This window comes from Electrophorus electricus, chromosome 16, assembly GCF_013358815.1.
Source record: "Electrophorus electricus isolate fEleEle1 chromosome 16, fEleEle1.pri, whole genome shotgun sequence".
Lineage (NCBI taxonomy): Eukaryota > Metazoa > Chordata > Actinopteri > Gymnotiformes > Gymnotidae > Electrophorus > Electrophorus electricus.
Window position 1 is genome coordinate 3,616,236 of NC_049550.1, and position 17,875 is coordinate 3,634,110.

Genomic DNA, 17,875 nt, shown 5'->3' on the forward strand with positions numbered 1-17,875 from the left:
GCAACTTGGCAGTAAAAGGGCTTGAACAAGCAACCTTCTGATTACAAGTCAAAGACCTTAGCCACTGAACTACTACTGCCTTTCAAGAAGGGCAGCCTACAAAAATGTTGTTTGCAGCTTTCTAGGCAACTAGAAAGCACCTGACTGCTTCAGGCATACAAATTTATGAAGTGCAACATGTCATTTAAGATACATTTTCTTCATTCCCACTTGGACTTCTTCCCAGACAACCTCAGCACCGCAAGTGACGAACATGGTGAAAGGTTTCATCAAGGCATTGGAGTAGGTGTGAAAACACAGGGAGGGCGTGACCATACAGACGAATGTGCACACACATGCACACAAACACACGGGGAGACATTTGGGGGGAGGGGCCGTAACATGACACAACTTATCATAACGTCATGGATAAACAACCTGGTGAGTGAGCATAAGAATCACTGTGTTCATACCTGAGCAAATGCTTGATGGTGACAAGTTCCAAAAAGAAATCAACTTTGTGAGGTATTCAAGTTTAAAAGTACAACATTGCAAGACGTCAAACATCAATCTGAGAACATATAAAGGTGAGTATTAATATCTATATAATTTAGCAATGTTAGCCATATTTTAATGTTACAGTCAGGAATTAATTCAGTGAACATGAGGCTAATTAAATAAAGTCTGTAGCGTTAGGTCTGACAACAATTATGCTCTATCAAAAAATGTCATTAACGAGCTAATGTGTTGTTTGCTGACATTAATATGTTAATACTAACTAATGTTGTCTGAACTAGTCAAACAGCTTTCATGTGTTTTGCAAATGGCACAAGGGGCTGGACTTTCATAAATATCACCAATTAATTTTTGTTTGTTTTTTAATAAAGTACACTCATGGACAAAAAAGGCCAAACATATATTAAACTTTTAATAGTCTCAACAGCAAATAATTGCAAAATTTTGAAGTCCATTAAAATGCATTTATATAGTACTTTTTACAACAGTTGTTTTTACAACACCCAGACATGTTAATATGACTTTAAAACACTTAATCTTTTTATGATTTGATCTTTGTATACAAGATGACTCTGTAAGTGAATTTCCCTGTTTTAAGCTTTTTCCTCCAACACTTCACTGCAGCACTGAGCTGTGATTAGCAAGTGGTGGCACAAGTCTTAGTGCTTTTTTAAAATTCTTGTTTGTTTTCTGGCCAATTATTTATTCTTAGAACCTTTAATTAAATATTGTTTTTTGCCATTTTTTGCCCAAGAATATAGTTTGAACTAAATTTTTCTAAGTACCTATAGGTAACCAAACTAGATTTCTCTACAGGGTAGCTTTGCTCAACTTTCTCCAGTGTGAAGTAGATTGCAAATATATATTTTAAAAGGTAGCACCAAATGAGAACAGGCAAGGATTAGACAACAACAGAAAAACATGGGATGGTTACTTACTGGAAATCAGTTTTATCTGTTCTTGAAACATTTGCTTATCCACCTATAATGTGCCAACTTGGACAGAACCCTTTGTCATTAATATATGCATGCCAAAGGTTCCCTTTTTTTTTAAGATTTTGATTCTGGCAGTCCCATAGACTTCAAGTTAAATTGTACTATAAATTTGATGACAAAATGGAATCTGATTGTTCATAATGTTTAAAGTCAAATCTGGTATTGCTTTGTTGAATGTTGTTTGTGATGACTTATGTGATTACATACAGTTTATTTCAGCAGACATTTTAAAAATAATTCTCCAAAAACAACACCTGTTTTCAAAATCCATTGAGTTGAGCTGCTTTTATGTAGGCTAAACAAGCCTGTTAATGTAACAAATATAACACACGCTACATATTTCATATCAACCCAGAGTATATTTTCTGACAGTTACTTATCTTCGTTATGTGACAGTGTCATGAGTTTTTGCTTATAGAACATTAATATTCAAATTACAGTAACAGTTTTCTGTGTATCTTCCCTATGTTATGCGACAATAACACTAAAACATTTCCTTATTTTATGCAACAGTTCCACAACTGAGTAGTATTGTCTGTCATGGAACGCACGCCTCCCGTGAGTCATGGGGTTTGGCGTGCCATGTGAAGTGGGAGGATATTTGTTTGTGGCCATACCTGCACACACCTGCACCTTGTCTTGTCTATGTATATAAAATATATTAAACCTTGTTATTGTGTGCAGCGTGTTGGTCATTGTTGGTGTAACATGATGATGTTATGGCTTGTCTCGTCATTGTTAAATGTATTCGTGTTCATCGTTCATGTTATATGTGAGCGCCGCAGTGTTGTGTGTAATAAATGTTTGTCCAAGTGAAGAGAGGCTGTGCATTCTGCTCCATGCCCGTCGGTACTCGGGCAGCTCCGTTACACTGTCTACTTAAGTTTTCAGAAAAATGAAGATAATTTTTTTTTTCATTTACTACACTAACAAAGAGAATATAAAGACTAGAGAAATGTCGTTTTTTGTTATCTCCCTTTGGACATAATGGGAATGTAATGTTGCCGCTGGCCCAAGTGCCAATGGGCATGAAGCAGGATGCACAGACTCCCTCGATAGTGAAAGACATTTATTGACATAGAACACATACTGTGACAATGGCACTCACACATGTTTTGTGTGAGTGCCATTGTCACAGTATGTGTTCTATGCATCCTACCGACGAACATTGACTTATACATTTAACTAAACACAGGCTACAGCTACATTCAACATTGGCTACACAAATGTTCAACATACTTCAGCAAACAAACAATGACCAACATGATGCACACACTAGCAGAGGTTTAACTAGACAGACAAAACTCTTCATAACATGCGGGGGGAAGGAATTCCCTGATGACGAACCTGCCCTAGGGACGCGGTTCCTGACGCTTCCCTTTTTGGGATTGTGAACTCCAGGCTGCCGTACACACGCACACAGACACAGTACAGCCATGCCTGGTGCCCACCCTGCACAAGGCGGGCCAGGAACCTCTCACCTGGGCAACCTTCACTAACCAAGGAGAAAGGCACAATGCCTACCTCTCTCGGGTCAGTCCGATGCTTTCCCCACAAAGCGATGCGCCTACAAACAAACAATGGCCACAAACATACGCAAACAGAGGCACCTTCACTCAAACACTTCAGGCGCCATGCTGCAGCACCTGCTGTCAGCACAGGCACTGTAAATGTGTCCCCGGCCTTGACGGACATGCAGGGGTGCCCTTCCACCCTGGTTCCGGCCGTGCTCCTCCCCCGAACAGTCCTCCTTCTCCCAGCTGCTCTAGGAGTGCCCCAGAGGCGGTTTGCCTCCGAGGCTTTGGGCAGACCCCTCCAGTCCTGCTGCCATCCTGAGATCCTGCTGGCTCCACCCAACCGCCCTCTTATGGTCCTTGTGGGGCATTGCTACTCCTCGGCCCATGTCTGGTAGCCTAAGGCATCCCCCAAGAAATTCCTGGGGGTGTTCCCCTCCACCTCTGGAGTGGACGCAGATTTCGGTCATGCTCCTCTCCCCGATATCCTGGGATCCAGGCGGCAGCGCGGGGGGTGCCTATGCCCTTCCCACTAGGAAGTCCATCATTTGCTGAGGAAGCTGGTGTCCTGTGGTGGTTGGTCATTCTGTAACATTGCCGCTGGCCCGAGTGCTAATGGGCATGGAGCAGGACGCACAGACTCCCTCGATAGTGAAAGACATTTATTGACATAGAACACATACTGCGACGATGGCACTCACACACAACATTACGGACGAACATGACTTATACATTTAACTAAACATAGGCTACGGCTACATTTAACATTGGCTACACAAATGTTCAACATACTTCAGCACACAAACAATGACCAACATGATGCACACTCTAGCAGAGGTTTAAATAGACAGACACAAGAAGTTAAACCCCATGCAGGTGCATGCTATCACGGAGGGCATGGCTACAAATAAGGGTGAACCCCCCTGCATGCGGCAGACCAACCACGTGACTTGTGGGGGGGAGCGCATCCCGTGACAGGGAATTAATGTTCATAGAATGTGGACATGTCCAGTCAAAATGCTGGTGTAATGGGTGGGAGGTGGAGAGCAAACACATGTGCGAAGTGTTGACACCATTAACTCCGGAAGCCATAACAAACCAAACAGATTGAATTGAATAAATAAATAATACATTTAATAACCGACGGAGACTAACAATACAGAATAGAATGAAGAACAAACAGGCAAGAACAAACAGAACAAAAAAATAGTGAGGGTGAGAAATAGGCAACAAGGGAATTAAACATTAAGGAAGACTAACGGAGAACAATGAAGAGGTATAAAACTAGGACATGCAGGGAGAACACTGAACCAGGCTACACACGATAGACAAACCACAACCAAGACCAAAAAAAAGTAATCATATCTCAAAAGAAAAACAGATAACACTTCCATACATAAAAAGTGGAAAACAAACAGAAGCGAAGTGAGTGGAGAAAACCTAAAGAGAGCAGACTCAGACAAGCGAATAAAAAAAAGGGAAAGCAGCAGAGAAAAAAACACAGAGAGACAGTATAACAGACTAGTGAACAGAAGGAAATTAGTGAACATGTACAGGGAAAGTAACAAAGCCAGAGAGGGTAACTGGACCTGGAATGTAGGGAGAAAATATATGTAAACTAGAGAACTCAAGCAGGATATAGCAAAACAATGGCCAACAAACAAGAGATGCAGGAACAAGGTTTACATAGGACCACAATTAGGGACAAATTAGGAATAGATGGAGTTAAAGGGGGAAGAGATAGGGAACCATGGAGACACACAAAAACTGGAAAACACGGAAGTGAATAGGTTGCCAGGGAAACAGGGGATGCGCCGATCTGTGGGCGTGACAATAGCCCCCCCCCCCCCCCCCCCCCCCCCCCCCTAATGTGCGACTCCTGAAGTGTGGAGCAATCCAAGGAGTGGCCAGAAAAGAAACCAGAAGCAGGAACAGAAGAACAAGAGACAAACGAAGGACCATCACTAGAAATAGACATAGGGGCAGAGACAAAGCAAGAGGCAGACACAGGAGAGAGATAGATTGGTATTATGGCAAGGGGGAGCCAGGATGATGCGTTAAAGGGGAGATATCATTCCAACACTCCAAACTTTGGACCCAAGACCTAATGGGTCCATCCACAAAGCTCAACAAAGGAGCTGCTGACATGAGGACTTTCAAGACTAAAGATAAAATCTAAAAAATCCAACTGAAGTACCTGAAAGGCTGCTGGAAGATGTGAATGCAGCACTACAGACAATCACTACTGTGACCATCACTGAAAGCAACAGTGATACTTGAAGTGCTTGGCTACAAGATGAACATCATCAAGGAGTATTCTCCATGGAGAAGGAGGTTGGAATCCAAGATAAAAATCACATGTAGAGAAATCAGCCAGCTATCAGAAATGCAGAAAGGCATGGTGAAAGTACCTGAGAAGTCCAACAAGCTGTCCATCCCTGAGGCCTTGGAAACTGCCAAGTAAAGATTAACATCTCTGTCTGCCTGCCTGAAGAGATAAACAAGAGAAGCAGAAAATAAACTGGATGTTCTCCCATGAGTCATCCAAACTATTCTCGGTGGCAGGGTAATAACATAAGGACCGACCCACCAAAATGGAAAGGCATATGGGAGAAGGTGGCAATGCACCACAATACCCAGTGGTTAGTGAACCTGAGAGTAGACCACAGCAACCTCCCTGAAAAGGATCCAGTAATTATCGCAGATGTCCAAGAATGGGTCTCAAGCATAAAGAGGTGGGCAGCCCCATGCCCCAACTAATGGCTGAATAAGCTAACCATTCTCTATGAGCACTTGACAGCACAAATGAATCAGCTGATAACCACCCTGGATGGCTAACTAAAGGCCAGACTGACTTGATCCAAAGAACCCCCAGAAAGGGGAAGTTCTACCCAACTACTGGCCGATAACCTGCATTTGCACAACATGGAAGCTCCTAAGATGAGTAGTCACATGGCTCAATAAATGAGCAGGGCCCAGAAAGGCATTGGCAAAAATGCCAGAGAGCCAAGCACCATGTTGAGATGTTAGACCATACAGACCAATCTGTGTACCGCCTGGATTGATTACAAGAAACCTGTGATTCAATACCTGAAACAAGGATCTTGAAATGCTTGAGGCTTTATAACATCAACAGAACTGTAAGAGCCTTCATCGCAAACTCAACAAGGCTGTGGAAGATAACTCTAGAGACCAACTCTAGAGACCTAAGTCACCATCAAGTATGGGATTTACTAAGGAGATACTCTGTACCTGCCAGAACCCCCTCAGGGACTATACACTAAACACTGAGACTATACACTAAACAGGGGGCCAAGGACTAGTGAGCTACTATCCAAAATGAAACAACCAAGATCCAAGAGTACTCCAGAATTATGGCCCCAAGTGATGAAGGGCTTAGTGAATACCTCAGACAGCAGAAACCTAAGGAGGATGAAATTGAGGAGAAGCAGGGAGTTTATCATGGGAGGATAAACTCCTGTACAGTATGCACCACTGGCAAATAGTGGAAGTGGATGAAATGGAGAAATCCTACCAATGGCTGGTTCGATTGAAACATGGCCTTGTTTGTTAAGGTGTGGACATACAGGTAGGAGTGGTGAATGCATATTTATTTATTTAGTTTTCTTCCCCACACTTAACTGAACAGATGGGCACCGTTGTGTGGTATGTTGTATGGAATCTTTAGATTATACCACAAGTCAAGTCTTCTTGATGGACTAATATTACCCTTATGCAAAAACCTGTAAAAACTATGAATATTCACAGAAGCAAAACTTAGTGTAATATGTGGAACAGAAGTAGTGTGTAAATTTCATACTAAAATTAAAATAGTTTCTAACAGATATGGTGACTGTGAATTCTATGCCTATGCATAAGGTGACAGGTAGCCTAGTTTGTTGAGTCCCAAGACTGACTGGGTACTCCTGGTGAGTGACTTGACTGCAAACTGGAGGACTTTTAGTACCACTGGCCAATACTGTACTATTATGTGATTGTGCCCTTGAAAAAGCACTAATAGTCTACTGACCTAAGCTTTATTGCTCCAGACATTGATACCTTACACTGTTTTTATCCAACTTGGAAGTCAGGCAGAAAAAGTCAAAATCCAATTTTGTAAACTGACAATATGGTATAACTTAATAATAAAGGGGCAGGAAAGGGGAAACCTTTAATGATAATAGTAATAAACATTGACAGCGCCTGTCCAGAGTGACTTACATTGGCACTTTGTTTCTATGAAAGAAATCTTTATGTTAATGCATTAGGCCAGAGTCTAAGGATACCACTGAGCAGCTAGAACACTGTCAGAAAGAATACAATGAGGAACATTACATGCAAGGTTTTTTGCTGTCTAAGGATCAAATGCTTTTAAAAAGATCAGTCTATGTTTGAAGACAGGAATTAGATGTTCATGGTACTGTCTGGGTGCTAGTAAAGAGAAGAGTCTTGAGACGGGGGCAGTGGTTCAAGCTGTACCTAAATCATAAAGGATGAATTACACTATTTGAGGTTGCAGCGGATTTATAACATTTCAATTAATAAATAAAGCATACACAGTGTCCAGTCATTCTGATTTCATTTTATTTTCACAATTCCCAGTGAGCATAATTTTTTAAAGGTTGGGTGGTGGGTGATGATTAGCAATATGTGCTCTCAAAATGAAGGAAGAAAAAGAAAGGTAAATGCCACATTTTTGTTTTTTTTACTTATGGAATATATTAGTCAATCTAATGCTAAATAGGCAGCAATTATGAGTTGACTGCGGTACATTTTTAAAACACATTTTAAAAAAACACAAAAAGTATTAATTTTGACAATATAGAGCCTTTACTCAGCTAGTGTTTCTGGGATGCAAGCCTTTAGTTACCACACAATGCACATTAGTTCCTAGTTCCAGCTCACTTAGCTTGTTTGGTCACATACTTAGTGAGCATGAGCAATGAGCAAAGAATAGACCCCTGGTACGCTCTAACCAGATAATCTGGAGCGCATGCCTGTGACACTGGCTAAACATATGCAATCATGGACATTTTTTAGTAGACACTTTGATCAGCAATACTTTCAGACATCATGTTCAGGAAGAGACTTACTTTAGCTGAAGTTTATGTGGAGTTGTTTGGGTGCAGTTATGAACTGGAAGTTGAGAATGATGGTTCAGTGACTTCTGAACCAAACGTGCTTAGTTAACTGCCCAAATCACCATGGGAGGCTAGTTTTTTGTTTTTCATTTTTTTCCTTTTCTTACTGACAAAAACACCTGGGTCATTGTCTATATTACTTACTGACAAACTAAACCAAACTTTCAGCATTACTTACTACCCTCACTGTGCTGCAGGAGGGGTCACGATTAAAGTTACATGCATCTTTCTTTCTGCTTGTTAATGCATCTGACCATCTTGGGTTCCCCTTGTGGTATACTTTGCATTGGTAGTTGTTGCTGACTGGGATGCAGTTACAAGCAGCTGCTTCTCTTCCTTTGCCCAGCAGATGGAGGGGAAAATGGAGCCAAAGCGTGTGCTGGTGACAGGAGGCAGCGGTCTGGTGGGGAAGGCCATTGAGCGAATAGTGATGGAGGAAGGGGGTGCTAGAGAAGGAGAGGAGTGGATCTTCCTGTCCTCCAAAGATGCCGACCTAACGTGAGTCTCAGTTTCTCAAATTTAAGAATTATTAAAACAATAATCCAAACAGTGAACACACATGCAATGTCTTATCTGTCTTAGATCGCACAAGCTATGTTTTGCTGGCGCATGACTGTAGCTGACTAAGTGGGTAAATAAATAAAGCAAGTGAGGCGTCTATGTTTTCGTCTAAGGGGCCTCCATTTTTTGAAACAGCTGCCAATCATGCCAATTGCACCTGTAAAATGCTTATTAAGTAATTTGCTATCAAGTGATTTATTTGATTGTGTCAGTTCAAGCCCGCGCTTGGTACATGACTTGTAATCGGATGATTGCTAGTTCAAGCCCCACCACTGCCAAGTTGCCACTGTTGGGCCCCTGAGCAAGACCCTTAACCCTCAATTGCTTAAGTTGTACTCAGTCATAATTGTAAGTCGATTTGGATAAAAGTGTCAGCTAAATACCATAAATGATTTCCATGAGACAGATTCAATTTTAGAGTTTATGATGACAAATGTATAAAATACAGTGCAAGAAAATTTTAAGATATGCGTCTTTTATATCTGTAGCTGATAGGTGGCCTAACATTTTAGATTTAGTTGATGCTTTTATCTAAAGCAACTTACAATTATGAAAACTTGGGAATGGGTTTGAACCAGCAACCTTTCAATTATAAGTCAAGTACTTTAACCACTGAGGTACCAGAGAACTTTATAACCAATTGTCCAAATGTCTTGGCTGGCACTGGAAATCTATTTCTATAGTTCTAATTTCATGCACAAAGGTTTTTTTAAAAACAATAATAATTGCATTTAGTTTGTTAACCCATAATATAAATTGAATGGTTGGGATCCTGGAGTCTCATCTGGATGAGAAAGAGAAAGTTATGAAAACATATTTAGAAAGTATCATGTAGGGTCAGCATTCATTTTATTTTGGAAATATTTCTTAAAATAATGTGCAGCTTTAAAGATGTTTCATATAGAAATCAAATAATAAATTAGCAACATTGGTAACACCAAGGTCTTTTTAGTAACTTTTAGTTGCACAAAAACAAAAACAAAAAACCCTAGGGTTTGTTATTTTTGTTTTAAAGGGAGAATGATAAGGGGTGTTGCACTCTAAATGAATGATACATTGAAAAGAGAGAATGAAAGAAGATTCTGTGCCAAGATTCTTCTGGAAACCAGACTGAACCAGTGCTTGTTATTCCTTAAAAAAGGAGAACTGTTGCGGAATGGTTTATTTTAAGATCAAAACTGGGATAATCAGAAAGATCCAGGGATCCAGATGGTTTTCTCTTAAGAAGCTTGGGAGCTGGAGCTGTTGATGAATTGTGATCTCTAATTTCTAATTTCTACTAATAAAACTCGAGTAATCTGAGATCTATTTTTGTCCTGATCATTGGTTAATTTAGATACTGTATGAATTTTATATTGTTGTATTTTCATCTTGAAAAACAAGTGGATCTAGTTATAATGACACTGATAGCTACTGAGACCTTTGTAAAACCTTTGATAAAAAAGGTTGGAGGAGACAAAATTTCATTGTACCAATAAATGATTGACAAATGCTTCTTGGCCCTGCTGACACAGGTCTTCAGATTGCAGTATTCTCCTTTTTGGAGCAGTTGTCTTGAACTGTCTTAAAACTGATTTCACATTCACTTTCAACAACAATGAATTAGAATCTAATTTCCAATTAGAGTCATCCCTAACTAAGTGTTAATGGAATTAATTTTAGTCTAGGCACATTGATATTTTATTGTGTCTATTAAGTGGCTTGTGGTGTGTCCCTGTGATGAAAACTGGAGGTTTTCTCAGAGCAGTACATTGCTGTCTCTTGTTTTAGAAATGCGGCTCAGACGAGGGCTATTTTCAAGAAACATCATCCCACGCATGTAATCCATCTTGCGGCCATGGTGGGTGGCCTCTTCCGGCACTTGAGACAGAACCTGGATTTCTGGGTAACAAACTGCACACATAAACTTATATAGGCAAATATACGAATTATTTTGTTTTAGTGTGTTTTGACTGCATTTTCATTTTTCAGAGACAAAATGTGGCCATCAATGATAATGTGCTGCACACAGCTCATGAATTCGATGTGGTCAAAGTTGTCTCCTGTCTGTCCACATGCATCTTCCCAGACAAAACCACCTACCCCATTGATGAGACTATGGTAAACACTCTCAACATCGTTCTCAACATCCTGACCTCGTGTTGGAGTGTTCACCTAGCAAACACACAAAAAAATAAGACATTAAGTAATAAATAATACACCAAACTGTTCATGTTCATTATTCTCCCTCAGATCCACAATGGTCCTCCTCATTGGTCTAACTCAGGTTATGCTTATGCCAAACGGATGGTTGATGTCCACAACAGGTGAGGAGTTGTATACAGACACTCCTGTCTCCCTATGATCAGTGGTTACTAGTTACTAATTTGTTTATAGCAGGGCTGTCAACCTTTTATTTGAAGGAATCCAGAATGATACTTCCTACAATCAATACAACACACTTTTATTATTATTTATTATTATTTTATTATTATGATTACAAGGCAGGTATGCTACTACTATTTAGGATTAATCCAAAGTATACTGGGACATGTTGCAGTCAGAAAAGCACTAATCTCTACAGTCTGTTTGATTTTGATAATGTGCTGTATTCTAATGTGTTTGGGGAACACTGATGTGTTGCAGGGCTTGTTTTCAGCAGTATGGACGGAGGTACACTGCTATAATCCCCACAAATATATTCGGTCCCCATGACAACTTCAGCATAGAAGATGGCCATGTTCTGCCAGCACTTGTCCACAAGGCCTACAAAGCAAAACGTAGGGAATACACACACACAGGCACCCCCTCGACACTCTCTATACTAATTAATATAGTAGCCACATTACAGGATAAATATGTAATTTTAACTTGCAAAGTGAATTAATTTAGAAATCTGCTTAAAATTTATATGAATAAGATGAAATGAAACTGCTATCAGTCTTCTATTTTCTTTGATGCCTCAGGACTAAACCAGTGTAGCATAACACATTATCATTATTATATCATTGTTTTCAACATCATATCTCAGTTTTTATAGTTTTCTTTTTTCCGCCATTTGAAAATGCCTGCTCTTTTACATTGTGTGAAGATTTCACTTCAGTTTGTAGAGAGGATAAATTACCAATCTGTAATGTTTTCCAGGATTGTGAGATGCTAGAGTTGTTTCAGAGCTAGTCCAAAATTAATGAGTATGAATAAAGTTAAATATCTAAAAATGAAAAATTAAGTTTCTTACCATTTACCACATTTCCTTTCATTTTAAAAATTAAAAGTATATATTATACTAAAAATAGGAAAGAAAACTTTAAAAAATATTTATTTTGGTTGTCTCATTATTATTGATCTCCAGCTATGCATTTCTGACAATGGAGATTTATTTCAAACTGGAGTTTATGTATGATTTTATTGTGTTCTTTAAACAATAAAAAGTGAGTTAACAATTAGAATGAGAAAATTAGGGTAAAATTATATTCTTGGTTGTTTTTGACATTTATACATATTGTTTTGCTTCCTTTATGGCCACCTCATTTAGGCTAGAATTTAGTAGCAGTAAGTCACACAAAAGGGTTCTCTGAAAGAATTCTCATGACCAAGCCTTGTAACTCCACATACCTTGTATAAATTAAATATACATGTATTTTTGTAAATAAGTATAAAACAGGTTCAGTGTTGTAAACATTTACATTTTCTGAAAGTTTCATACATGTATGCCACGTTTAGAACGTTTTTTTTTTTTGTTTTTTTTTTTTTTTTTTCTTAGCCAGTAAAGTGACTGTTTCGGAAATAGAGGCTTTTGTCCGACCACGGCAATATATAGGGCCATCATTATAATATATAACTATTTCAAGCTTGTATTTATACTTTACCCAAAATGTCTTTTCCATGTTTCCATAGTATCTTTGTTTCTCACCAGAGCTTGTGCATTCATGTGTATGTTAGTGACTGGGACACCTTTAGAGGTGTGTGGCTCTGGGAGTGGCCTTCGGCAGTTCATCTACTCCCTGGATCTGGCTCGCCTCTACCTGTGGGTGCTGAGAGAATATGACGAGGTGGAGCCCATCATATTATCAGGTGGTCAATCTCTCCACATGACACAATTCAGCAATATTTTAATTAAATCTCTCTGTGTATTTTCTCTCTAAATCACACATTCTGTTTCAGTTGGAGAGGAGGATGAAATTAGCATTAAGGATGTTGTTGATGCTATTGTTGGAGCCTTTGAGTTCACAGGACCTGTGGTTGTATCCTTTCAGGCATACTCACACATAGATCAGTGAAGATTTTTTTTGGTTATATGATTATTACCACAAATAAATAATTTTGATCCTAATCCCGAAACTCCAACTACTACAACAACACATAAAACTAATAAAAATAATAGATTAACAGATTTTTGAGTGATTTCTCTGGTCCCTCCTGATGTAGTGTAATATTGTAAACATTGTATGTGTCCCCTCTTGTAATTCTTTTTATTCTGTTATGGAAAATTGGTTCTCATATCCAGAGTATAGTACACAGACTGGCAGTTTGGTCTTTGACTTTTTTTCTTCAGTACGATACCAGCAAGTCCGATGGTCAGATGAAGAAAACAGCAAGCAATGCTAAACTCCGCCGATACCGTCCAGACTTCACCTTCACACCCTTCCACACAGGTAAACATCTCCAATCACAACAAACGCACACAAAATGTCTACTTCAGATACTCACAGTACTCAGGATAACACCTTCTTTCTTCAGCTGTAAAGGAGACTTGCAATTGGTTTGCGGCCAACCATGACAAAGCCCGCAAATGAGGATTCTGCCAATACACTAGTAGAGAGTACAGGAGACAATACAACGTTGAAAGATGCAATGTCTGTGATCTTGAGAAACACTAAATGTCCTGGGAGGGTCATTAAATAGGAGGAGTGTCTTTTTTGGAGGGTATTCTTAGTCATAAAGGTGCGATTGTGGTTTTTGGTTCTCGATGTTCCTCAAAGTTGCGCTTGCCTATTCATTAATTGACTTTGGGTCATTTTTACAGTTTTAATAAATAATAAAGTAATGAATTAATAAACCTGATAATAAAACTGATTAATTGTGATTAATTTACGATCTGCTTTTCTTCACTTCCTATGACGATACGGCCCTTCCCTCCTCCTCAAATGTCTAGGTGTGTGTGTGTGTGTTAGTTGGTAGTGCGACACACTCTTGTGTGGCACTCTCAAACTTCTCTCTCACATGAGTTCATACACCGCCACCATTCCCCGTTGTTCTCTCATGAGCTAATCTCATGACTCCAGGTGCCAGACCTCCCAACCGTCCTTGAACATTCTTTCCTGCTAAAAACAAGTTGATACTCCCTGCTGCTGCACCCCTGCCCAGCAACAGTTAAGCGATAACTCTCATACTCCATGACTTCTCTATTCGCCTTTCTTGCAGACTGGTCAAATTGAGGGCAAAGGTCACTTAAAGGTCACATATTCCTTACTTCCTCCTTTAAGCAAGCATTAAGCATTTTCCCTCACAGTGTGCGTTCCTGTATCTGTCTTTCTCCTAGTCCCAGTATTCCCCTCCGCACTCCTGCTTGCGCTCGCCCCATGGTGGACTGCCCGATCCTCTGGCCTCGCCGTTTGGCGTTGGTCTCGGGTCCGCAGCCCGTTAGGCTGGCATGCCCTTGGGGGGGGGGGGGGGGGTTCTGTCACGATACGGCCCCTCCCTCCTCCTCAAACGTCTCGGTGTGTGTGTGTGTGTGTGTTAGTCGGTAGTGCCACTCCCTCTTGTGTTGTCCACCTGATCCTTGTTGTGTGTAATCGTCTTGAGTGTGTGTATATATATATATATGTCTCATGTGTTGTCGTATATTTGTCGGTCTTTGATGTAATGTAGCATGTGGCTCAATGTTTGTGGTTTAGGCACCTGTTCTATGAGTTTCTGCATTCCCAGTAAGCTCTAATTATACCCTGTTGGAGCACTGTTTATTACATTGTTGCCAGCCTGCAGGGCTGGTTAGATAAGCCTTTGGGCAGTTTTAGGGTTTTACCCTCAGGGTGGCCCAACCCCGCAGAACAATGTGGGCTAGGCAGTGAAATCAGCAGGTAGCAGCGGCATGCCCAGGATCTGGCTACGGGGTCTGTCACACCTAATTCACATTATTAGGTAAACTTTATTAAGTGAAAGGTTACAGTGGAGAGTGAGTGGGAGAATTACAGCAACCTCAGAACAGAAGCCACACTAACGCATGGACAGAAAGGATGTTTATAGAATCAGTTTGATACATATTTACTTTTTTGAGCCTTTACACAAAGAGTGTGCAGTTTGAAACCAAGGGTAAATTCATTAAAACAATAAATTATGTACCTTTCATAATAAGACCTTGTAAATTCAATGCCAAATGTACTAGTCTTTTGCTGCATGCTGGCATGGACACTTTTGCTGTGTAAGATGCATTACAATATCCAACACTCTTCACCAGCCTCACTTCTCACAACTAGGCACTGTTCCAGCGCATCTGAATATTGACTGTGTACACCTGTTCATCTGTTTCTCATTTCCCTATCTGTTTTCCCTATTTATGCACCCTGTTGCAAAGTTTTGTTTCTGCTTTGGATAAAGTTTCTGAGCTTCAGAGCCTTTCTAGTTATTGTTTGTCATGCATCAACCTGAGTCTGCCTGTTACTTCATGTTTCTGGTTGCTTTATCTATTACGGCCTGAGTGCCATAGGGCATTGAGCAGGACGTACATGCTCCCTTGACGGTGTGAAACATGTAATGATGTAAAACAAAGGATACTCATGGCACTCACACATAATAACACTAATAGACAGGAATACACAAACAGAATAAACAGTAACAACGACAACATAAAATGACAAACACTGGGTTACATTAACAGTAGCTACACACTCATTGACACTAACATTCGACACCCAACTGACATACACTCAACATTAACGCCGTGCAGGTGCATGCCATCATGGAGGGCACCTGGAGTCATGTTACCCATCACTGCATCAATAGTAAAATCAAAATCAAGACATCAATAAAATGTGTTATTAACCCGTTGGTGTTACAGAATAATAATATTCTCTCTCTCTTTTTTTTTTTCTACATAATCAGAGGCATCAAACAATCAATTTCATACCAATATTGGAAAGTTATTTACTATTTACTCTACATCAGTTGGCTTCAGTCATCTGCACAACGCTGACACTGTCATCCTCCATACTAAACCAAACTTTCCCAAGTGGCCCTGATCCGTGACTCGTCAGAGTCGACTCTTGACCACTCGTGTCTGTCGACGGGAGGGGACTCCGGTGCCACTGTTTCCTTATAGTCCACCTTTTGGAGTCTACACATTTTGCTCCAGTGTCGTCACACTGCGCCGGGTCCCAGACCCTCAAGGTCCCAGACCTCCCTACAACAGCCGCTGGATCCGCCTTACCCTTGGTTCATTCTACGGTCGATTGCAGCAATCCGGATCCTGCCTCTGGAACTCCTTTCTGCCTTCAGATATGGGGTTTAGGAGATGAGGATATTTATCTTTTTTCCTCACGGATGTCTCCCTCTCAGTTGCAGGGTACAGAGCTGTGCAATCCTGCCAACTATGCCAAATTGTGGAGGAAAAATCAATAGGACTCGAGCCAGATGTGCAGATGAGTGAGCTTTATTGGTTCTGTCCCTTATGCATCGAGGGGGAGAAGCCTCAAACTTCTCTCTCACATGAGTTCATACACCGCCACCATTCCCCGTTGTTCTCTCATGAGCTAATCTCATGACTCCAGGTGCCAGACCTCCCAACCGTCCTTGAACATTCTTTCCTGCTAAAAACAAGTTGATACTCCCTGCTGCTGCACCCCTGCCCAGCAACAGTTAAGCGATAACTCTCATACTCCATGACTTCTCTATTCGCCTTTCTTGCAGACTGGTCAAATTGAGGGCAAAGGTCACTTAGAGGTCACATATTCCTTACTTCCTCCTTTAAGCAAGCATTAAGCATTTTCCCTCACAGTGTGCGTTCCTGTATCTGTGTTTGTCCTAGTCCCAGTATTCCCCTCCGTACACCTGCTTGCGCTCGGCCCATGGTGGACTGCCCGATCCTCTGGCCTTGCCGTTTGGCGTTGGTCTCGGGTCTGCAGCCCGTTAGGCTGGCATGCCGGGAGTCATGCCCTTGAGGGGGGGGTTCTGTCATGATACGGCCCCTCCCTCCTCCTCAAACATCTCGGTGTGTGTGTGTGTTAGTCGGTAGTGCCACTCCCTCTTGTGTTGTCCACCTGATCCTTGTTGTCTGTAATCGTCTTGAGTGTGTGTATATATATATATGTCTCGTGTGTTGTCGTATGTTTGTCGGTCTTTGATGTAATGTAGCATGTGGCTCAATGTTTGTGGTTTAGGCACCTGTTCTATGAGTTTCGGCATTCCCAGTAAGCTCTAATCATACCCTGTTGGAGCACTGTTTATTACATTGTTGCCAGCCTGCAGGGCTGGTTAGATAACCCTTTGGGCAGTTTTAGGGTTTTACCCTGAGGGTGGCCCAACCCCGCAGAACAATGTGGGCTAGGCAGTGAAATCAGCAGGCAGCAGCGGCATGCCCAGGATCTGGCTACGGGGTCTGTAACACCTAATTCACATTATTAGGTAAACTTTATTAAGTGAAAGGTTACAGTGGAGAGTGAGTGGGAGAATTACAGCAACCTCAGAACAGAAGCCACACTAACGCATGGACAGAAAGGATGTTTATAGAATCAGTTTGATACATATTTACTTTTTTGAGCCTTTACACAAAGAGTATGCAATTTGAAACCAAGGGTAAATTCATTAAAACAATAAATTATGTACCTTTCATAATAAGAGCTTGTAAATTCAATGCCAAATGTACTAGTCTTTTACTGCATGCTGGCATGGACACTTTTGCTGTGTAAGATGCATTACAATATCCAACACTCTTCACCAGCCTCACTTCTCACAACTAGGCACTTTTCCAGCGCATCTGAATATTGACTGTGTACACCTGTTCATCTGTTCCTCATTTCCCTATCTGTTTTCCCTGTTTATGCACCCTGTTGCAAAGTTTTGTTTCTGCTTTGGATAAAGTTTCTGAGCTTCAGAGCCTTTCTAGCTATTGTTTGTCATGCATCAACCTGAGTCTGCCTGTTACTTTGTGTTTCTGGTTGCTTTACCTATTACGGCCTGAGTGCCACAGGGCATT

General features: G+C 40.8%; 1 protein-coding gene across 1 annotated transcript; it reads left to right on the forward strand.

Moving 5' to 3' along the window:
• The first annotated feature begins 430 nt into the window (after nucleotides 1–430).
• LOC113587230 (GDP-L-fucose synthase-like) lies at nucleotides 431–13,693 on the forward strand. Its single transcript, XM_027025799.2, has 10 exons — nucleotides 431–566; nucleotides 8,492–8,643; nucleotides 10,477–10,591; nucleotides 10,678–10,806; nucleotides 10,939–11,012; nucleotides 11,332–11,465; nucleotides 12,628–12,759; nucleotides 12,850–12,929; nucleotides 13,241–13,340; nucleotides 13,426–13,693. The coding sequence occupies exons 2-10, from the start codon at nucleotides 8,495–8,497 to the stop codon at nucleotides 13,479–13,481; spliced, it is 969 nt and encodes a 322-aa protein (XP_026881600.2). The 5' UTR covers nucleotides 431–566; nucleotides 8,492–8,494; the 3' UTR covers nucleotides 13,482–13,693.
• The last annotated feature ends 4,182 nt before the right edge of the window (nucleotides 13,694–17,875 follow it).

Bases quoted from the DNA above. Each gene is read 5' to 3' on its own strand.
- LOC113587230 (XM_027025799.2), top strand. From the start codon at position 8,495: ATGGAGGGGAAAATGGAGCCAAAGCGTGTGCTGGTGACAGGAGGCAGC. The intron at 10,807-10,938 runs GTAAACACTCTC...ATTCTCCCTCAG, and splicing joins ACCCCATTGATGAGACTATG to ATCCACAATGGTCCTCCTCA. The intron at 12,760-12,849 runs GTGGTCAATCTC...ATTCTGTTTCAG, and splicing joins GGAGCCCATCATATTATCAG to TTGGAGAGGAGGATGAAATT.